At 36.0% G+C, this 23,480-nt stretch overlaps 1 protein-coding gene across 2 annotated transcripts in view; it reads right to left on the reverse strand.

Annotated features, from left to right (window-relative positions):
* The window catches only part of ROCK1 (Rho associated coiled-coil containing protein kinase 1), an 83,844-nt gene that overhangs the window by 23,076 nt on the left and 37,288 nt on the right, over positions 1 to 23,480 (reverse strand). For both annotated transcript variants that reach the window (XM_059467323.1, XM_059467332.1), the window contains 17 exons: positions 22,249 to 22,424; positions 19,414 to 19,498; positions 17,609 to 17,753; positions 17,190 to 17,328; positions 16,678 to 16,769; positions 16,337 to 16,496; positions 13,876 to 13,942; positions 10,402 to 10,490; positions 8,782 to 8,830; positions 8,061 to 8,196; positions 7,602 to 7,693; positions 7,240 to 7,486; positions 5,474 to 5,580; positions 4,282 to 4,432; positions 3,221 to 3,381; positions 2,199 to 2,383; positions 1,332 to 1,401 (listed from right to left, as the gene is read on the reverse strand). In XM_059467323.1, coding sequence (XP_059323306.1) covers positions 1,332 to 1,401; positions 2,199 to 2,383; positions 3,221 to 3,381; positions 4,282 to 4,432; positions 5,474 to 5,580; positions 7,240 to 7,486; positions 7,602 to 7,693; positions 8,061 to 8,196; positions 8,782 to 8,830; positions 10,402 to 10,490; positions 13,876 to 13,942; positions 16,337 to 16,496; positions 16,678 to 16,769; positions 17,190 to 17,328; positions 17,609 to 17,753; positions 19,414 to 19,498; positions 22,249 to 22,424 — 2,151 coding nt within the window. The remainder of the gene's footprint in view (positions 1 to 1,331; positions 1,402 to 2,198; positions 2,384 to 3,220; positions 3,382 to 4,281; positions 4,433 to 5,473; positions 5,581 to 7,239; positions 7,487 to 7,601; positions 7,694 to 8,060; positions 8,197 to 8,781; positions 8,831 to 10,401; positions 10,491 to 13,875; positions 13,943 to 16,336; positions 16,497 to 16,677; positions 16,770 to 17,189; positions 17,329 to 17,608; positions 17,754 to 19,413; positions 19,499 to 22,248; positions 22,425 to 23,480) is intronic.

Consider the following 23,480-nt stretch of genomic DNA (forward strand, 5'->3'; position numbering starts at 1 on the left):
TTGTCAAACCCCAACACATGCCAATACTGCCATTAGTGAAATTTCCTCCTTCCTTCCTCTCCCAGATGCTTTGTTACAGTTTCTGTTGGGTAGGGAACTGATATGATCAAATCAGTTTTCAATTTTCTATTGTGTTTCCCTACATAGCTGCACAAATACAGGTGCTGCAAAAGAGACAGAAGGCACTGTGACACAGCAGAACAGGTCTCCCAGACACAACAGGGCAAAACTGCATCTTGGAGCATCACTTGTCTCAAAATGTTCATCCAACAAGCCCAACATCATTCTGTGCTTTCACCTGTTGCATTCTCTTTGTGTCCATGTACTTTTTCTCTTAGAATCTTAAGCTTTTTCTGTACAAACTTAGTAACTGATTCAGCTGAGATCCGATTTATGTAAATTACTTACTGCTGGGAATTACTTCTGGGTTTTATTATTATATTTTTATTATTACCATCACCTGTAATTTTGAAAGTTAAAATCTGATCTTCTACAGTAAACTACTTCTGTAAATATTCAGACTGAATTATGAATGTCTTATTTAAATACAAATTAGCGAAAAAAGAAGAAACTGAGAAACACAATGCTCTGCATCTTCTTATAAGCAGTATGTCATGGAGAAATGCAGAAAAAGGCTCTGTAACAGATAATGAAATGATAATCATATGCAGTTTAGTAAACAAAATTTTTTACTGCCTCTCCCAGGAAAAACCAAATTTAAAAGTATTTCCCAAAGTGAAATGAGTCTGTCCATATTCACAAATGTATTTGAAGTTCAGGTGTTACAGAGAATTTTATCCTATTGCTTCTTTTCACAGAGACAAAACAGACTAAACTACATCCACGAAATACACATTTTGGCCACCTGGAGTACCCAGTAAGGTCCTTCAGCGATTCAGGTGCAGAGAAGGTAGATTTTTAGAATAAGGAATACATGCAGAATGCTACTGGGTCTAGGGTTCCTAAATGTATGTGTGGTAGATGAATAGCATGAGCTATTTTCCAGTAAGTTTGGAGATTTTCAACTCTCTGTAAAGTTTGCAATTGAATCAGAAAACTATCTCCTTTCTAATCTCAGGATCGGAACAACTCTGATGAAAAATTCAGGTAAGAGTTACTCAATGTAATGTCAGCTTTGACAAACAAGAAAACAACATTTTAGATACAACATCTAATGTTCTCTAATATTTTGCTCCTCGTTTGTATTTCAAGCAGGATTTTCTGATTTATACAAGGCTGTTACTTGCATTAAAACAATTTTAGTTTCAACTATTTACTGTTAAATGATTTTATGTCAAAATTCCTTACACACAATTCCTTACAAGTCTTACCGAAAAATACTGCTCAGCTTCAAGCTGATCCTGTAGCTCTCGCATCTGACCTTCATTTCCTCTGTACTGTCTTTGAAGAAATTAAAAAAAGGGAAACATTTAAAAAGTCAGCTACTAACAAAAGACAATTTGTAACCAGAACAGCACTCTACAATGATCTTCCATTTGCATACATATGACTTCACAAAGAGCAACAGTTTGCTGTATCTTAGAATTCTGATTTAACACAGTTCTTATTCTGAAACAATGATCCTTTCAGTATGTAATTTAGAAGCCAAGAAGTACTCTAAATGGAGAAACATTAAGCCAGCTGAAAGAATATATGATAGAAGTCTAATTAATGAAAAATGTCTTCATTTTAAGATAAAGAAACATTAAGAAAATGAATCAGGCAATGAAAGGGAACTATTGACTCCCATGTACTAAAAGCCCCCATATGATTTAGTAAGTAGCATCAGAGTCAATCCATAAAAAAGTAATTCAAATAAAAAAGGCGTATATATATACATATATATGTATATATATATATACACATATAAATATACATACACACACACACACACACATATATATATACACATATATATACACACACAATCATGTATATGTGTGTGTGCCTTAACATAGAATGGTGAGCCAAGAACTGTTCTGAATTGTAGCTCATAACAAAAATATTCCAACACTGAAGGCTATATAGAAATCATAACAGGCAGCTACATAGGAATCATAACATGCAGCTAAAAATACTCTTTCAGTTTAGGAAAAAATGCCTATGCTCCAGAGAACTTTATTCACTAGCAGGAACAGGCAAAATAGTACATGTATAATTACGCAATTTTTTCCATTTTACTTCACGTTTTTACTTACTTTGCAAGTTGAGCCAACTCAAATTCCAGTAATCTCTTTGCTTCCAACAAGGTATTGATTTCCTGTTTCAGCTGCTTCTCAGAACCCTTCAAGTTATCAGCTTCAAAAGCTTGTGCCTTTAATTCATTCTGTGCCATTATTCGCTTATTCGTCTCTTGTTCTAGCTTCAGTGTCAGATTCCTTACCTAAATGAGAAATATTTCCATTTAGGAGCCTTTGCTACATAACCAATTGCATGTGGCTGAAGAGGTTTCACCTATGGATTATTTTATATTAAAAACTACTGACTAGATGCTACACTGTGTAACACATGTCAAATCTCCAAACACTTCAGTGCAATAATCTCAGACAAAGCTGCTGCCCTTAGAACGTATGGCTATGATGCTGCAGAATTATAAAGCTTTCCCATTTTTAGTTATTTCCAAGTCCCTAATTTAACTTATCTGAAAGACAACAAGTGAAGGAAACCTCTCCATGGATTTCAGATCTTAAAAATTTCTCACCCTAGAAAAAAAATGCAGCTTATCAAGTACATAAAAACTAATTTACATGAGTTGTGACCCCTAAGAAAGGTGTTATAAACTTCATTCCCACTGTCCTGTAAAGAAAAAGTAAGAATGAAGCTATTAGTCTTAGTACCTAGTTTTCACACTCAATATTCTAATTGCATTTCCTTGAACAAAAGGAAAGAATGCAAACTAGACAACACAAACTCAGACCTGTAAATCATCCACATCAATCAGACTGCACAGTCAAATTCACAAGCAGATTTTTTTTCTTTAGAAAAAGAGAAAACACACAAAAAAAAGTGTTATATTGAAGTTCAAATATGGAAGACATGCTAGAGTTATGAAACAAGCAGAAATTACCTAAACCTACTTAGGCCAACAACTATCCTCAATTCTACTGAGAGTTGTATTACATAAGGAGCTCAGTATAAGTGAATTTAATTTTCTATTTCTCAGTTCAACTCTAATTTCTTGTTTATAGAGAAAATTATTAGTGATGAACCTTTTACTTACTTCATCTTCCAGTCTCTCCTTTTGCTGAAGAAGATGTTCCAGTTTCTGCTGAGATTGCTTCAGGTCAAAGTCTAACATGGAACACTGTTTTTCAGCTTGAACTATTCTATTTTCTGCCTTTTCTCTTGCTGCCCGTTCTTCCCTTATCTTTTTTTCCATTTCTAAAAAAGATTAAGGAAATAAAAATAACAAAAATTATTACATAGCATCTGCAAGCGTGCATTTGTAAAAACAGTCATAAATATCCTAATATTTTTCAGACCTTTTTGTTCAGCTATATAAGCTTTTCTGCTGTTTGATTTTCAGCTTTTCTACTGTTTGTTTTTCTTTTTCTTTTTTTGAAAGAAAAAAGATCCTGGCATTATTACAAGGAACACTAAAAAAATAAAAATAATTCCATTCTTCATTCAAAGCACTGGAATATTATCATGACAACTGAAAGATAAACAGTGAAAGAAATAAAAAGCACAGATTCTTGATGTAAGGCAAAGTTCCATTTCCATGAATGGATAGTAGCAAAAGAAAAAAAATGCTACCATTATTGTTACCTCTAAAAGCCACATTTAGGTACTGATGACCTTCACAGGAAAACCTGACATACTCAATTACAAAATCAAGACACACCTTTGATTCATGGATATACATCTATAAAAAAAAATTCTCACTTCACTTCAGACAAGCCTAATACAACTCTGTTATTTTCAATGCAGTTACAGAGGAATGAATGCCCTAAGACATCTCTCTTGATAATGCATTCTTTCAATTCTGTTTAGCATTAGACAGAATCTCAAGATTCAATAGCATTTTAGAAGGCAAGGAAGGCTTTAAAGTAAGGTATGTAAAACATTAAGAAACAAAACAATTTTTATGAAGTAGCATGTTAGAGAAAATAATTTAAAATGTGTAGTTTTCATGTTTTAAGATTTTAATACACATTTTCTTTATAGAAGGGATCAAACACTGGTACAAGAGTACTACAGTGTAACACAATGTGTATTGAAATATCATAATCAGAACATGTTTTATTATGTATTCACCTGAAACTTGCAGGAAACACTTACCACACATTGCAACTGATCTTGCCTCCTCTATCGACTGGTGTTTGTCAGTTAACCGCGCTTTTGTCACTTTGTGCTCATTCACTTCCTGTTCTAACCGGTCTTGTAAGGATTTCAGCTTGTAGTTCAAATCTATCTCTAAATTATTCTTTTCCTAAAGATAAGGAAAAAGTGATCAGACTTCTCTAATACCTGAAGAATCACATTTTTATTCCCTTTTTTAGTATTACATTTCTCTTATCAAGAGATTATCAATGTTATTTTCCACGCTTAGCAAAGAACAGTAACAGACCAAAACTATACTCAGTGCTCTGGAAAAAATTTCACTAACTTTTTTTCAGTAGTCTACAAATTTGCAAGAAAACGGAAACTTCTCCATTTGTATAATCGGTAGTCACCTAAACTGGAAACATACAACTAACAAACGGACATCCTCAAGCACAGAGGAATCTGAATTATTGTTACCTGGATGGATTTGGGTTATTTCCTTGCTAGGATTGTCAGGCATTAACAGTAATTCACCAAACAAGCACTGGAGATGTGCTTTGAGAGACAAGCACTGGGCTTTGAATGGCTTCTTCACATAACAAAAAATTAGAATTGCTTGTCCCCTTCCCTGACAGGCTGTTCTATCTCTGGTTTATTCCCACAGACCACACAGCCCAGCAAGTCTTTACCTGACCTCACCAGACAGCAGTCTGTCTGGAGAAAGGGTGTAGGATTTCCTCTTACTGTTAACTTGTTTTTCCATCATATGGAAGGGATCAGAGATGTTAGAGGAACATTTAGAAGGAAGGACGGAAGGACAGAAAAAAATTCCGCACCAAAGTTGATTAAAAAGCCTGCCTGGCACTGATCCAGTCAAATTAAAATCCAGTAAAGATTAAAAAAGAAAAAACACCTCCCCCCACCAAAAAAAAACCAAAAAACCCCACAAAAACAAAACCAGATTTTTTAAAAGTTTATAGATTTTCAGAAGCAAATCTTTGCAGTCATAGTTAGGCAGGCAGAAAAAAATTCCTTGCTACTGGCAGTGGGATTGGATCCTTGAATCAATGATAATGAATGACAAACACAATTTTCTTGCACAATGCTACAAGGAACAACTACCTGAGGACTTGGAAACATAAATAACATTTAAAAATATAGTTAAAAGCTGACAAAGAGCATCAGCCTCAACATCATTTCACCATACCTTTTCTGAATGATTAAGCATATCCTGTGCTTGTTTTCTTTCTGCTTCCACTCTTTCAAGATTGTTTTTAATGTTTTTTACTTCTTCTTGTAAAGCTGTAATTCGAACTGCCACAAAAAATTAAGTATCACTCAATATTAGTTACATTACTTAGATCAATTGTCTTTGCAACTTTTATTGATTTCTGGGCCCATAAAACATTTCAAATACTTCAAATTGTTCAGGCATGCAAAGGCCATACATTGTAGAGCAAACTGAACTTTTTAGACACTCTTTATGCACATCATGAGTAACAATTCACAAAAACTAATCATGCAAAAATGGCTCCTGCCTTCCATCACTTCCATTATCTAATATTCAGAATTTCTTTCATTAACCCAAGTTCTGCTAGGCTATGGAACAAGCACCTATAAGTGATGCTAACTTCATTAACGGGTAGATAAGGCACATTATACAGAAAGTTAATTTCAAATGGATTTTTGGGTACTAACACAACATGTATTCACCTAAGTGTGACTCAGACCATGGGGAAGTCAGGCACTGAAAAAGGCTCCCCATGGAAGGTGTGGTATTACCACCCCGAAAGTGTTCAAAAGATGTGTAAATGTGGCAGTTAGGGATGTGGTTTAGTGGTGGATTTGGCAGTTCTGGGTTAATAGTTGGCATCAATGATCTTAGAGGTCTTTTCCAAAAAAAACCATCCCATGATTTTAAGCGTAATGACATGGAAGAAGTGACTATTTCTTAAACCCCACAGCATCTACCCTTGTGTGGCATAAGAGTTTATATGAAATACTAAGTAGAATCCCGTGGTTTGGAAGGTATCTCTGAAAATCATCTAGTCCAATCTCCCTATCACACGCAGGAACACGTCTCACTAGACCCTGCTGCTCAAAGCCTCATCCAACCTAGCCTGAAACACTTCCAGGGACAAGGCAACAACAGTTTCTCTGGGCAACCTGTCCCAGGGTCTCAGCACCCTTACTGTAAAAATTTCTTCCTATATCTAATGAAAACATACTCTCCTTCAATTTAAAACCATTGCCCCTTGTCCTGTCACTACCAACCCTGGTAAAAAGTCTCTGTCTTACACGCTCTCTTTTAGTAGGGAAAGGAGAGTCCTCATCAAAAGGACCTCATGGAAACTGAATACTGCAGACAGATGGTTCAAAATGGAAAGTTAAGAGTCAGGGTACATTAGCAAAGCCACAGGCATGAACTAATGCATCTGAATAGTTTCTACTTTGGAAGAATCAATACAAATAGTAGAAAGTTTTAATCATCCTGAAAAAAAGGATTCTGTATCTGCATCCCTTATTGTGCTCTTAACCTTACTTGTAAAAGTAATGTAGAATCATCATAAAAGAAAACAAATGCAATTTAACAAAATAATAGCCTTCTTCACACATGAAAGAAGAGCAAGTCCAAGATATACCAACTTGGCTATTGCACAAGGCAGTAAGATGGTGCTGCATCTTCTCTAGCACTGTATCAGCTCTTCATATTTTAGCACCACTGGACTCAGACTTTTGGTCAGGACAGCCCCAGACTCACTATCAGTGTTTGACACTCTTTGATTTTGATATTCTCTCTCTCTCTTTCCCAAGAGCTGCTCAACATGATCAGGAAGCCAGATCCAATCTTCAGAAATTGTTCAGTCACACCTTTTTTTTGCAGGTTGGCTTTCCTCCCGTGACCAAACTCTACTTCACTTAAAAAAGGTTATCACAACTTTTTTTGGTAAGGTATAAATTCAGAATAATTACCCTGCAGTTCTCCAATCATTTCAGATCCATGACTTCTATCCCTTCGTTCTGACTCCAAAGCTGCTTGTAGCTGATAATAATCTTTCTCCACCTGCAGTTTTGTGCTTTCCAGAACTCTGCACCTTTCCTGCAGTTCTCTATTCAGTGATTCTACCTGACTTAACGACTTGCTCATTTCTGTGTTGCCTTTTCTCAGTCTTGCAGCTGTGTCAGATTCTGTCCTCAGCAAATCATTTGCTTCTTCTAGCTGTAAAAGTAAACCAGACAAAGATTCTCAAATATAAAGACTATGGAGCCAGTTTTGCTACATTTGAATACTCAAATCTAAGAAATAATAAAGACAAGGAGCACAAACAACGTACTTGCTTTTGTAACTGTGTTATCTTCTCATTTGAAATTTGTGAATGCTGGCTGATTTTTTTCAAGTCTTCCATCTGATCTTTTAGTGTGGACACTAAAGAGAAATTGCACCATTAATACAGCATACTATAAAAACCTTAGGGTTTTATTCTTGTTTTTTCACACAAACATGCTCCAAAATACTGTTTTGCATTGATAGGTTTTTGTTGACTTTTTGCTTCTTATATATATTTTTATGTCGAATTTTGTGCCTGCAGACCAAAAACACAGCACAGTGCTGCAGAGTACAGAATTTAAAAATAATAAAAAAAAAAAAACCTCAAAATCTGTGTTCATAATTTGAAAAGATCCCTTTTCAAATCTTAAAGTTGCACAACACTTAAGATACTATGACACTAAATTACTCCCCAAAACACATAATGTATGTCCTCAGTTGTCAACGTTTGGACAATATTGCATACCTTCATTTTCCACATTACGTCTTTTTTCATTCTCTTGTTCAAATTTTCTTTGGTACTCATTTATTTTATGTTGCAATACCACCTTTTCCTTCTCAATCTGAGACACTGCTGTTTCCAAGTTCTTCCTTTGATTTCCCTAAAATTCAAAGAATTGGTATTTTATACTTACATTTTAAGGAATGATCGCTAAACCAGTTGCATGATCTCCGCAACTAATTACACATGGAAACTGATTGTTTCAAATGAATGAATTTCTAGCTTCCTTGGAAAGGTTTTCAGAAAAGACAGCTTTTTTAACTTCTACATGACAAATTTATACAATTACTAGAAAAATTGTTGTTAGTACAATTATATCCAAAGTAACTACTAAAATTATTAAGAGACAAGAGAAGGATTCAATAGAAAATCATCTGCATTTTTGTAGTAATTGACTTTGATAAACTCCAGAAAACTTGCAACAAGCAAGACTAAGGAAAATATTTATCAAAGTAAACAGAAATCAGCATGACTAACAGAAAGAAAAGTTTTTGTAAATGACTACAAATAAAAAAGTAAGGAAATCTCCCAATGTTATGTATTGAAACATGATCATTAGGTCTCAAACTGGAACACAGAACAATTATTTTTTAGTCACAGAAAAAATATCTTAGAATCATGAAAGTGCTATTCCTAACTCCACCCTTTACCCAATTAAGGCATCTTCAGGGGAGAAAAATATTACCTCTTCATCCAGTTCTTTCATTATCTTGTCTAGCTTTATGTTTGAAGACCTAAAAATAAAACAAGATCATTTAACAGATAAATTATACTTACTGTTTTTCTAGTGAACTGATTCATGGCCATTAGTAAAGAGAATGTTAATATTTTGACTAATGTTATTTTGTAATGAACATTTAAAGCTGAGGAAGACAATCAACCATTGCAAATAATTTGTAAAATATATCACTAAGTATTTATCAGCTTTGTTACAGATTAAATATGTGAAACTTTAGGTGTCACACTCTATCCCTTAATCTGCAAAAAACAGTGTATGTACACAACAGGCTATCCTAAAGATTAGAATACCCTGGTAAACTGTTAAAACTTCCTCTAGTTATGACCTTCAAATATTTAAAACAGCTCATTAATTCCACAGCAGACAGCTCCCTACTACAGATAAAGGTATATGAATGATATTATTTGAAAGTCTCTCTGTTGAATCAATGTATTAGAAGACTGAACTACAGAGAGTGTGGTGAAATGGACAGTGAATCATTTAACTGGCAATAGCATTGACACATCCATTGTATTCCTGCAGGCAGCCATCCCTCTTCAAAGAACCAACAAAGAGGACCCAGACAAGGCTGCCTGGCAGGTAAAAGAAGAGGCAGGTATAATAGTTAGGGATATCTCCTATCTACTAACTCTGCAGTGAATGGCATGACAAACCAGAAGACACAGTTGTGCTCTGACAGCTTCAATAGTACTGCAGGAAGACAGCTACTGAATATCCTTCAAGACTGTATGTTCTGCTTGTGGAGAGCAATCAGAATGTGCCAACAGTGAGCTTGTGTTTAAGTAAGCAACAGAGTCACACAGCCTAAATTCCCACTAGACCATTTCAGTTACCAGTTTGTACCTAAGGAGCTGGTACAGCTACATACTATGGTTCTAATTCACAAGACTAAATTCTTCCTGCATCATATACCTAGTGCTGCCTCCTGGGATTATTCAATTCTTCAGAAAAGACTTCAAAAGGACAAGTAACTGAAGGGGAATTTCATTTGCATGACTCTCAGTAAAAATGTCTGATTATCAGAAAAGGGGAATCTCAACTGTTTGTTCATGTGACTGCAGGAAAAATGCCAATTCTCACATAGCTGCTACTTCAGCATGGTAGAAACAAAACTTCAGAAAGCAAACTATTGTTCTTAAATGTCAGCCACAGAAAAAAAAAAAGGTGGTTTTCCAGCAAGTACCCTGTATTTAGAAAACACCTAATTAATTTTAATAATCCAATATATGCCATATATACAGAATTTCACATTTTCAAAAAAAAATCAGCATTGTGAGCATAGCATGTACCTTAGTCGAATAAAACATCTGAATACAGAGATATCAGGTAAACTGAAACACTTAAGTGCTCAGAAGGAACATGTATTACAGGGTTGTCAATGAAAAAAAAATTTCTCTATACCATACTCAAGAAAATTTTAGAATGACTTAGATATGTGCCTGGAACTCCCTTGGAGAACTACAACACTATTCTTAGTGTTATCCTGGTAATTCCTAAAGCAGTACCACAGAACTGAAGTGTTAGATATACTTAAATTATGTAAACAATTGAAGTTCAAAGGCTCACCTGCACTTTTGCTCCATTTCATCTTTCAACTGCATTTCATTATGTAGCTGTTCTTCTAACTCATAGATCATCTTCTGCATATTTTCCAGCTTTAAATATGTATTTGTACATGAAAGAACATGCATTAAATTTAGAAACGTTAAAAAGTATTTCATAATACTCAGTTCTGCTTACATTGTATCACAGCTTACTTTCTTCTACCAAAGTAAGACATTTTACCTTATTAAAATGTGATGCATGTCCCTTCCTCCCTGCCCTCCCACAAATTACAAAAAGTAAGACAGTTTTTTTCATTTGATTGCACATGAAATTTTAGGTATCTTCAAAATTCACAGGGCTAAGCTAAATCAAATCCTCCTTGTTTTACATATCTTCAGTACCTGGCTAAATATATTACTGCAAAAATGTAAGAAGACACTTTAGTAAGTCTCAAAATTTCTTCTAGCATGACCACCACGTGTATTTTGCAGTGCATCTTCAAGCTCCTAACAAGTTCAGGAAGCAGAACCAGGCCAGCCAGTTACTGCAATGGGAGAAAGTGCTCTCACCTTTTTAGTCAGAGGTAATTTTTACAGCTAGAACTGTACCAAGGTTCGAAAGATAGTAACAAACTTCAGATGTTAATATGGCACACTACTGCATAGCATGTACTGTTTGCCAGCAAGATAAACTCAGAAATTAATTCCTTTCATGTAGTCTCAAAATATCTACCACCTTCTATTGAATATCTAGGCACAATAATCCCATTCCAAAATCAAAATCCTCATTTAACATGATGAAGGAGCTCATCAAGTCAACCTCATGTTGGTTGATTCTTTATAAACCTTTCCACTGATATTGTAAAGATTTCAGCCTATTTAATTTTTACGTATTTCCTTCAATGCTCTTGGAACTGCACAGAGAAGCACTAGATTCCTAATCTAGACTCTCTTCAAAGCAACATTTTCAAGTGCTTCTGATGCTTTGCTTTGTTGTTTCCCGTTTTAACTCCAAAATATCAAAAAGCTTCCAAAAATTAGACATTTCAACACTTAACAGAGCAGCTCTGGAAAACAAATTACTGGTGTGACACAGAACATAACTCTATGTGGATCAGACAATGCTTGTATAGTTAAAAATAAGGGATGGCTTCTAAATCTAGACTTTGAGGACAAAGAAAAGACCAGTACATAACACATTTATCTCCTTGGTATGAACCACTGAGAAACAAAGCAAGAAGCTAGACTGTTTAGAGGCTCTCACTGTAATAAGAAAGGACCACAGCAAATGCCCCAAACCAGAGGATAACAAAGGTTCCATGTGATTGCTCTTCCATTTCCTTTCACTCATGTTATAGCCCTTCCAGACAGGGTGCACAGAGGAACTATATGGGATAGATGAGAGCAGGTCTACAAAGACATCTGGCGACTGAGGCATTTCTGTACTGCCCCCGGTTCGCCCGAGCTGCTATCGCATCCTCCTGCGCCTCTGCGCCTCTGCATGTTCTCACATCAGGCTGGACCCCAGGGACCCATCTGAGCTCGCTGAGCAGTCTAATTATATCAGTAGAGACAACAGGCTTCCGGGCAAAGCTCTGCACAATCTGCTATCAATAGACTAAAGAATACCTCCAGAAAATCCTGAGTTACATACAATTAACTCAGTATAAAAGCACGCCTTTAAGCTTTAGTTTGCTCCTGGTTTCCATTTTGAGTAGGAAGAAGGGCAGGAAAGGACTTAAGAAAAGCCTGTCGGCTTCTCTTCTTTCTCTTCTCTCGGCAACAGAGAAGTAAAGAAAAATCTCTCTGGAACTGTAATTTTTTTTTCTTTTTTCTTACTCACTTCAGCATAGTGAGACTGGTTCTGTACCCTGAGCAATGAAGAAAACCTAAGATTCGGTGCAAAAGAATCTCTTAATCTCCTTTTTCATAAAATCTAAACTGTTTACAGGTGGTTATGGCAGCACTAAACCAAAGTAAGCAATCAGATCTTCAAAGAGGTTTGATATTCAGTAAAAGGATATAGAATTCTATTTTCACACAACACCATGGCCTAATTCTCTTAAGTTTTACACACTTGCCAAACAAGTAATTTCTTGGAAATTTGTAGCACTCATGTCTTTCTTCAAAGACATTCAAAACACAGACATCAAAATGCACAGAGACCAGGTAGCATCTTGTGTTATATTTCTGGAACTAACTGATTTGCTAACCATGTGGCAACATTACTGTTTTCATTGCAGCATGAAATGAAAGAAAAACAGCTGAGAAAGAACTGTGGGGGAAACATACCTTGTAATAAAGACTTAATATCAATTTAAACCTTCCTATATCACTCAAATTCTTCCAGACCTTCACCTCCCAAAACTGCTGAAGTCACAATACATTTGAATATGTCTGACAACATGGACAGAACTATTGAGGATTTTTCAACTACACACTGAGTAGTATTCCAGTGAGTATGCCAAGTCCACTCGGTAACTCTCTTCAAAGTCAGCCAAAAGCCAGCACACAGTTTTAAGTACTTTCAAATACTGGTAAGTCTGGCTTTGTTTTAAAATTTTAGTGTATCAACAGTCAAACACTTATAAAGAAAAGAAAGTATATCAAACACATCAATATAAATAAAAAATCAAGATATTTCAATTATTAAATTCACTAGCCCAGTAAAGGACATAACCAGTTGCCCTGCCCTGTACAAATTTTCTCTGGGTAGTGCCATGTGTCATTAAACCTTTTCATTGCTAGTTTAAGAGAAAAGGGAACACAGATTAGTCAAAGCCAAGATTTAAAGTTAATTATCAATTTTTGACCATGTTTTCTTCTGGAAATAATGTAAATTGTAACATATCAAACCATTTTCAGGGAACAGTTTGATTTATATCAGAACTTACATAGAATCCAAGCACTCAACCAAGTCTCAAACACCTTAGCATATCTTCCTGGAAACCTGACTGCTGAGATGTTTGGGAATATCTAACTGAAAGCATTCCTGAGCATTTCTTGCTAGGTGAGCTGCTCTAGAAATGCAGATCATCAGTGCCCCAACTCCCAACAGCTTGTGGGGAAGGCCTGTGAAGGAGCAGAATGCTCATGCTTGGTACATTGTCTTCCACCTTCCACTGAGTTCACTGGAAGTCCAGACTCCATGGTTGCCACAAAGCAACCCAGGATCAATGAGGCACTCTAGAAACACAGCACAAGTACTCTGATATTTCTAATGATAAAAACTGTGAATCCTTTTCCACAAAAAGTTTTGGCTATTTTATTCAATTCAGGACAACCAATGTTATATTAAGAAGTGAAATGCTGCTTTTCCATTAACTTTCTTAGGGAGGCCATACTAAAGAGCTAAAACTCATGCATTGATTTCATTGATCCCAAATACTAAGATAATTTGAGACATTTCTAACTCAAACAGTTTATGGCATATATGCAGTATATATTTATATATGCAGCAGACTCTTTATTAGGATACAATAAAGATGAGACATACCACACTTTTGTCCACACTGGAGCCTGTTCTGTTGTCATTGGAATTTTCTGCAGGGACACCTAAATACCTGCAAAAAAATGTTTAGAGTTATATTTCAAGAGTTGTTTAAAAGTAAGATTATTAAAAAAAGATTAAGATAATAGAGACATCCTAAAATATAACTCCCAGATTTATTGCTCCAAAATGTGGATAATCAAATAGCAATGTAATCAGATTTAAGCACATTTAATTGAAAAATTCAATTTATTGAAAGGTTAAAGTACAAAGCTGCAATAGAAGGCCTCCAGAAAAAAAGGATTTCTGCCAAATACAATACAACCACTTTTCTTTTTTTTAATAACCATTAAAAAAATCTTTGCTTTCCTTAGTTACAACACTCTCATTGGCTTTCATCCCATAAATATTTACTCAGGCACTTATGCAGCAAGTAGCAGTAATGAAGCAAAGTCTGCAGAGATTGTGTAACTTTCAACAAAGTTACTAAGAGTTCTACACACAAAAAGTTTGCCCTGAAGCCAGTGTTCTTATTTGATGTAAATGTTTTCTAAAAATACCATAAATTTCTAGTTGCGATGAATCTGGAGACTTAGGTAAATAAATACAAATTACTGTTTTCAAATTCCTTTGCTATTTGATGTGATATTCTTGGCCTGCTAACTGATCTAAAGAGACATAAAGCATCTATTAAGTGCATCAGATTATGTGAGAAATAACACTCCAACACATGAACTGAGAAAGATGGACACGTCCTTTTTGTTTCACGTGGATATTTCCAGATATAAAAAACCTCTCCAAAAGATCAAGGAGAGTAAAATAAAGGCATCTCCAAACCATGGTGAAATTAAACATCAATCTGGCTTTCAGACAACCAAATGACAAAGTGGAAATGAAAGTTTCCTATGGAAACAAGCTTGCTGTTTGCAGTACAAGAAGCCACCCTATTTTACACACCAGGGTTGTTGAGCAGTAAGAATGTGATACTTAGGCACAGCACCAGCTCCATCAGATCTAGAAGAGAACTCACAAGCCAGATAGGGCTACAAAGTGTTCTCAGCTGGTTTCCAGAATCTGTGTTAACATGTCCAGATACAGACTTATTTTTGTTGTAATGCTTGAACTATTTCCAGTACAAAAAGAAAACAAAAGTTAGGATTACAGGTTTAGCAAGCATGAATAGTCATTTCAGATTTTTCAAGACAATCACACCAGCAGAATATTACAGGACCAAATTCAGCTCTAGACCAGCATCATAGTTCTAGTAGGCCTACAAAGTCACAATAGCAGCAGAGAGCAGCTGAACTCTTCAATGACAGCAAGAACACAGCCACTTAGCTCTCCAAATTCCTGATACTGTCCCCCAAAAGGGAAGGAAGAAATTCTGTTATTAACATGCTCCTAATATGCTACTTCTTGACAATATATTCCAAAATATTCCTGCAAGGCAAAAATGGAAACTTTCCAAAATTACAGACTAAAGTGAGAACAATAGGTGAAACTCTTGAACTGCTGAACTCACCCAAAGTGTATGAAAAGCCTACAAGTCCTTCTACACCTCACCATGGCAAAAAGTAACAATAAATCCAACTCTTTGCAGAGATGGAAAGAATTTCACCACAGGCTTGGAAAAGTGCTTCCTCTTCCATGCAAGGACGAAAACCAGATTTATTTCCTTTAAGATTTTCCTATCCAGAAATGCTATTAAAACTAACAGTCTCTATCTGACAGTTTGACTAGAAGTTTTAGCCCATTTTAAGCCTGACTAACACCACAATTAAAAGCAGCTTTCCAAGCACTAAAAAGTTATTGAGATTTTTGAATGTAGATGCACCTATCCACAGGGCCTACAATAATAATGACTGTTGAAAGCATTAATTAATACAGTTTAACTGATGTAATTTAAAAGTCTTTTAAGCAGGAGTGAAAGCCATACAGCATCACGATCTCACTCTGTCTAGTGGACGTGTACTTAAAAAAAAAGAAAAATTATGAAGCAGAAAGCAGGCAAGTAGGAAATATTTCTAGTAAGCCAAGGTTTAATTTACCACACACTGAAACACTGATGGAAAGTATGGAAACTTCATATTCAGCTCAGGGACAGTAATATGCAGTAAAACAAATGGACTTTCAAACCTTGATTCATGAGTCTACACACAATTCAGTGCTCTGCAGGCAGCTCTGCCTGGTAGTGGCAACAGTGGATTTTCTTGCTTAGCTTCTGCAGCATCACTTCTGCAGCATCTTCTCAATGCAGAATAGGACACTCAACAACACAATGGAATATTTTAAGGTAATGATGTCTAGCAGTACTTTATCATTGTTAAAGTATTAAAAGAGTGTAATTTTTAGTATTCTGAATGATTAGTAAGTATCTTAAGAGATTTAAACCTAGATATTGGTTGGTAAGAGTCAGAAAGAGTGCCACACAAAGAATACAGCATTAATTTGCTTTCTGCACACATACCGACGGTTGCTGTAGTACGTAAATCCTACAAAGGGAAGCTGGTTGCCCACAAATGCTTTTGGTATGGGAAATGTTTCTTCCTCTCCTTTGTCTTCTTCCAGATCATCAAAATTACTAGTGTCAATGTCACTACTTAAGTCAGGCACAACTGGTGCTACAGCTAGAAAAAATGCAAAATAGTACGATAATAATCAGTTCATCACTCAAGTCACTAAGAAAATTTTGCTTGGTACAAAATAAATAAAACTGTAAACTCCTTTAAACAAAATACACCAGTCCTTTTGCTAACATGATACATAGGTAAACCAGACCATTATTTCTGAAAAAAGCACTATACTTACTGTCTCTGAGTGTTTCCCAAGCCCACTGATCATTTTTGAAGAAAAGGTGCCGTTTAATTTCTTCTACACCATTTCGTCCTAGCCTCACTTCCCTGTTGAAGAGTGTTTTGGTTAAACACATGAGATTCCATACATTATTCTGAAGGAAAGACTCACTTAAAGCATAACCTAACAACAGAGACAATAAAATACCTCTCAAGCTATGGTAAAATGTACACGTAACTCAAATGTTTTCATAAGAAGAGCTCTATATGAGCAGAGCAGCTACATTTCAGACACAGCCTGGTTTTAACGTTTGTCTATTAGAAGCTCTGCTGTTTCTGTTTCCACTATCATGGACAGCTCAGGCAATTGCCAAGTTGTTACACTGTACTCCTGCCCAGGCACTAAGAACTTCACCTCTCCTGAGCAGTTTAAAAATGCACACAAAACAAGTACTTGTTTTTTCCAACATGACAAGAAATACTCTTAATGAAGGCTTATTTTCATTATGAATAAAATATAAACCTTACCTATCAGTTAAAAAGGCACAAATGAGGTTTTTTGCCTCTTTAGAAATGTCACTGTCATCAGGGAAAGTAAGGGAGTTCTTATGGTTCATAATCTTACTGTACGTTCCAACCAAAGAATCTGCATAAAAAGGTGTATCACCTGAAAAAGCAGAACAAACATTAAAAAGCAGATCAAAATTATTGTATTTTGAATTAAATATCTGAATTACATACACAACAATGTATGCAACCAAGTGAAAAAGAGGCAAGGACAAATGTTTGAGAATTCTGTCAGAATTTTTCTAAAATATATTCTGTAAATGCCAGGATCTGTAAACCACAGCTCACGCCAGAAGAGCTGTAATGTTAAAAACAAGAGTGATTTTAACATGGGAGTCCAGTTAAGTAGTGCAGTCAATTCTGATGATCCTACTACTCACCTACAAGCATCTCATACAAGAAGACTCCAACTGACCACCAGTCACATTCCCGCCCATAGTAACCATCCCCTCCCTGGGACTTCAATACTTCAGGAGAGATGTAGTCTGGTGTTCCCACAGCCGTGTCACATCGTACCATTCCTTCCTACAAAACACAGGAAAACAGCCAGGCCCAAATATAAGTTCAAAAATTCCCAGTAAGTTCCATGAGCTTATGCAGCCTAAGCAACATCAACAGATCCACATAAAATTCTGTCAACAAACATTCCTGTTTAATTTTTTTTTTATATATATTTTTGAAGTCTAAGCTACTAAGCTACAACAAAGCACTAGATCTGTCAAACACAATGGAAGTTGCTTTGAAAACCTCAGTTAGTATCCAAGAAGTAATCAGAATTGTATCTAGGCCCTGCACACACCACACAGCCACTCATGCCAGTATAAATTTGTCATTTGCTGACAGGATGTACTGTAAACAGTGAAAGTTCCTCTGTTAGCATAAATGGGTCAACATCAGGGATTTTGATAACAGGAACAGCTGAACTGCAAGTTTCTGGCCTCTGACCCAAGATACTGAATGCTAGGAAGACTAAAGGTAGATAAGGCTTTGAAAATCTATGTAGAGACCTCAAAACAGGCAACATGAGAAGAACATTTGATGTTCCTCACACCCTTGAGAAAGTGCTTGCAGAACTGAGATCAGTCACACTGGAGCTGACATCCAGAATGCTGAAGGTGTAACCACACACCCTTTTCCAGTGCCATTCAGGCACTCCTGAAATAATCCCATGCCATTCCTAGAAATGGATCGGTGGAAAAACTGGCATAAAAATACATAATTAAGCAAATAAAATTTAGTACTGCATATGCAGTAAATGCTAAATTAAGCTCCTATGCTGAGCAGTTTTTCTTCTAGAGAATAGCCTTTCGCTTTCAAAAGAATAGAGGAACCCAGACTAGGCTCAAAACTACTAGGGTTTTTACACATAGCCTGCACTTGGTTTTCATTGGTGCCTTTTATTTAGCAGCTAAGTACAGTAACTTACTCGGATCTCCTGGAATAGGATTGCACATATTACACCAACTCTACTACCTACCATGTACTTCAGATTTCCAAATATGTTTTCCTCAAATATATGTGCAGGCTTACAAACCAGGCAGTTTTGTGTAGGGAACAACAGAGCTATACAGGACATGAATACTGTTGTTGAATTTTTATTTTTTTTTAATGACCTCAGAATGCATTTTTAAAAATAAATAATTCTATCACATCGGTTTCCCTCAGATTTGTCCTCAGGCTATATCAGCAATGGCTAATAAGTAAAACTGGTATTAAGCAACTGGCATGTCAGTTTTGATTCTTTAATTTCTGGCACACTACGTAAAAATAATCTCATTTCTTTGCATTAACTTTTCATACCAAAATACTTTAAAAAATTACCCTGAGCATCTAAATACAATCAAAAGCTTGACTTCAGAAAAGAAAAAAAAATTCAGAAAAATTCTTCTCTAAAAAACAGTACTTGAAGAACCATTTCTGCACTTTGCATTGTCACTGAATAAGATGCATGAATCACAGAATCATAGAATTATTTGGGTTAGAAGGGACCTTAAAGATCATATCTAGTTCCTTTCACTAGGCCATGAAGAACAATAAGAGAACAGAGTACTCTCTTCTCATTTAGCTTAAAACTTTTCAGTATCTTTTCTTTTCACTTTCAAGTATGTTTTCCTTTCACAAACATAAAAGTCAAATCACAAACATATTATTTAAAATACATTAACCTTATAAAAAATATATTTACCTTGTTCATCTTCATACAAGTACCAAAATCTGCTAATTTTAAATGACCAGCTTTATCTAGCAGCATATTATCAGGCTTCACATCTCTGAAAGAAAAATATGTATTTTAAAAAGTAAACTAAACATTCAATTTATTAAATTTAACTTATGAACACAATGGAAGTCAACTGCTTTTCAGATGCAACATTTTATGGAAAAACAGCAACATTAAAGCACCACTATTGCCTCCACTTTTTTTTGCTTTCTCTAAGTATCATGACCAACAGAGACTGCTGAACAACAACATTTTTTACAATTAGAACATTTAAGTTACCAAATTTAATAGATCTGGACACTAATCTTGAACTTCAAGTTCCTAAAAAACATTCACTGATTATGTCAAACAGGCATTGAAAATATAGCTTCATTTCTGTACCACTTCTATTTCAAGGGAACAACTGAATGCCATTTTCAAAATTCTATTATTCAAATATTTTCCCATGACTGAAGAGGAATATTAACTTATAGCACTGTCCAAGTACTTCCACTACAGAATTTTCATAAAGTAACTGGTCAAGTGTAGCATGTTGATGTCATTGAACATACTGAAGCAGAATAGCAGTAAAAATCAATTACCAAGATAGCATAACACAAATTTCAGGAGAAAGTGTATTTCAGAGTTCTCAAAGGAGAACTCTGGCCATAACTGTCAGATGAAATGTAGTGCAAATGTACCAGTACATTCACAGCATAATTTTGGTTGGAAGGGATTTTTATAAGACTCTCAGTTAGCTGCCTGATCAAAGTATAGCTGCAAAGTCAGATTGGACTTCAAAGTTACATTACATTACTCAGGGTCAAATCCAGGCAAGTTTTCTTTTTTTGAGGATGAAGAATCCATTACCTTTCTCTTTTACTGTTTGACCTCCCTCATAGTGGAAAAAACAACTCCTAATGAATAGCTACGTATTCCCCTATTGCAACTCATGTCATCCATTGCCTTTCATCTTTTCACCACGCAACTTCAAGCCTGGTCCAATTTTTTTATTAAGTTCTGCTTCCTGTCCTCCTGAACACTGTTCAAGTTGTGAACAGAGACAGTGCTGATCCTGGCACCAAACCTCTGGGGAACTACTGGTAGCTGACTGCTGCTGGACAGCACAATCTACTCAAGGAGGATCTAGACAGTTTTGCCTGTTCAAACTGCACCTTTCTAACCCAGCTACATCTACAACCTGGCTGAAGTCAAGACAAACATACTCTGCCTCATCAGTGAAGCCCACCATCTCAACACAGAAGGTAATTGCTTTGGGAAGGCATGTATTACCCTTCATAAATCCACGCAGGCTGCTCACCATCACCTCTCCACCCACATGCTTGGAAACTGTTTCCTGACAATTTAATCCAACTGCCTTTAGGCTGCCTAGCCTTCAGCTCCTCTGACTCCCTCCTCCCAGCCCTTCTTGGGGCGAGACAAGTGTGCCATTTGTTTCCTTCCAGTCATCTGGGATCTCCTAATTCCAACACACCTTCCAAGGTGACAGAGAGCAGTATCATAATGCTACTTGGCAGCTTCTTCACCACCCATGGCATGTCCCACCGTGTGCCCTGGACATGTGCATATGCAGTTTGCCCAACTGGACTCAGCTTGGTCTTCCTCTGCCAGAGCAATGCCTTCCTCTCCCAAGCTCTGCCACTGGGCACAAGACCCAAGAGGCCTGAAAGCAGACCTTATCAAAGAAGGCAGCAGCCTCAGCCATTCCCATGTCCTTTGTCACTCAGCCCCTGACCCATTAAGCAGTAGGCCCATATTTTCTTAAGTTCCTTTTTATTCATCAGAGTTGAACAGATTAACTACAAGGGAAAACAATTTTTTAAAAAAATCTCCTGGTGTCAAAATAATCTAAATTTTCATGAAAAAACCCTCTCTGTGCTGCTGGTATCTTCTAATGCCTGCTTTCTAAAGCTTGCAATACACACATACAAATGATTCATTCAGCCAGATAATTTACCCATTAGACGCAGCATAGCTCCATAATTAATGATGCTCTAGATCCTACTCGAGCAATGGATTAGTAGTTTATTTTGCTTTGTGTTAGCCTTTTTTGCAAAAGCTTACGTGTTAACACTGATCTTGTGAACAAATTACCAACTGAAAATGTATATACTGTAGTGTATACTACACACTACTCAAATTCTTCCTGTATTTTCTGTTGAAAATTTTATTCTTCTGCTCCCAGTCAATATAATTAAAAGCTAGAAACAGATACAAGTTCAAATATCAAAAAGAAAACTTCTCAACCTATCCAACAAAAGACTACATTTCACTTTAGGGCAAGTACATAATATGAAACTAATCCAAGTCCCTTTGCTCTGCATCTCAATTTTCCATCTTGCCCCTCACAAGAAAACATATGGCTGGGAGATTTTCCTCACATTGTTCACAGATTCTTGTTTAATGGGTCACTGAGGCTTCAAATGCCTAGCAGAGAATTAATTCCTAACAGTGGATACTACTGTGATCAAATTCACTAAACAGCTTTTTCTAATCAAAGTAAAAGAACCATTTTGGGGCCAGCATCTCACACCACTTTTGTTCTTGTTACCTCTTGGTAAAGTGGGACAATTTTATTGCTCCCCAAACTGAGGAACATCAGTCCCCTGAAAACCTTTTCTTTGACTGTATCACCTCAGACTTACAGTTTCTGATGGCAACAATTTTTCAATTTCTAATATGGAATTATTATGGAATAACGATAAAGAAGTAGTATCTTGAATTTTAAAACTGCCTAAACTGAAGTAACTCTGGCAGCATCAGGAAATAAACAACCCTGTGTAATATCTTTTTCTTTCTCACCTGTGTATAAAACCCATTGAGTGAATTGCATCTAATGCAAGTACAACTTCAGCAGTATAAAATCTTGCCCATTTCTCTGGAACATCGTAGTTACTCATTAAATTCACCAGGTCCCCACCAGGCATGTATTCCATCACCATGTACAGGTAACGGTCATCTTGGAATGCGTAAAATAACTGCAGAAAAGCAAAACCAAAAAATAAGCCAGTTATGTTCTTTGCTTGTTGGCAAATCAAAGGCATTTCTGTGCAAGCTGATTTCCAAAGTAATAGAATTGCTACAATAACTTCACCAACTCTGCATCATTCAGCAAACCTCCTAAAAAGAAGTTAACCTCCAGAGCCAGATCCTCCATCCCCTTATATTACCCTGGAAAAAGTAGAGTTCTGGTTACAAATTATGATTAGTGAATTTGCTAAAATGAATTTTGAGATAATTTCAAAGAAAGCTCATTACATTTAGACAAATGCTTTTTCTTTCTCTCTGGGATGTTAGTGCACCCATATACAAAGACAAAATTACTCTGTTGCAAACATCTGCCCCATTCTATTTGTATTATCAGTAAATGTTTATTTTTCTATTGTCAACATTTATTTATTATATAGAAAATGAGCCTAAACTTTAAACAATAAAAATATTTCCTTTAAAGTTGCCAGCCCTCTGCTCAACATGAGTAGTGCAAGCAGATTTTTCTTTACTTAAAATTGGATGAAATTCCTAAGTTTTATTCTGCACAATCACACCCAGACAGATAGTAAAGCAGTTACCCATTTGACTTGGGTAAATCTTGAATGAGTTTGTGTCATTCCAGCCTAACAGAAGAATTTATATGCTTAAGGGTAAGAACAGTTTAAATTAACAAGATGACATGTGCACACACAATGCTCAGTGATTGGTTCAGGCATGTTCCTCAGAACTTCAAAGGCAGCAGCGCCTCCCAAGAAACTGTCAGTGAGAACACTGAAATGGGGAAAAAATAAACAGCAGGCATAATTTGCAAAGATACACACAGAAATTAATATTTACAGAAGCTCTGTCTTAAGTACCTCTTTCTGGTATGCTTCCTGGTATGCTGCATGATCCAAATAACTACTACAGAGCAGATGCACCAAAATATATCTGGCAAAGAGTTTTAATAATAAAGAGAATAGTTTATCATGTAAATGTGACAAAATACAGTTTGAAGCAAGTGTTATACCTGCTCTTTTGTATAGCATTGCTGTACAAAATTG

The sequence above is a fragment of the Ammospiza nelsoni genome, chromosome 1, assembly GCF_027579445.1.
Source record: "Ammospiza nelsoni isolate bAmmNel1 chromosome 1, bAmmNel1.pri, whole genome shotgun sequence".
Classification (NCBI taxonomy): domain Eukaryota; kingdom Metazoa; phylum Chordata; class Aves; order Passeriformes; family Passerellidae; genus Ammospiza; species Ammospiza nelsoni.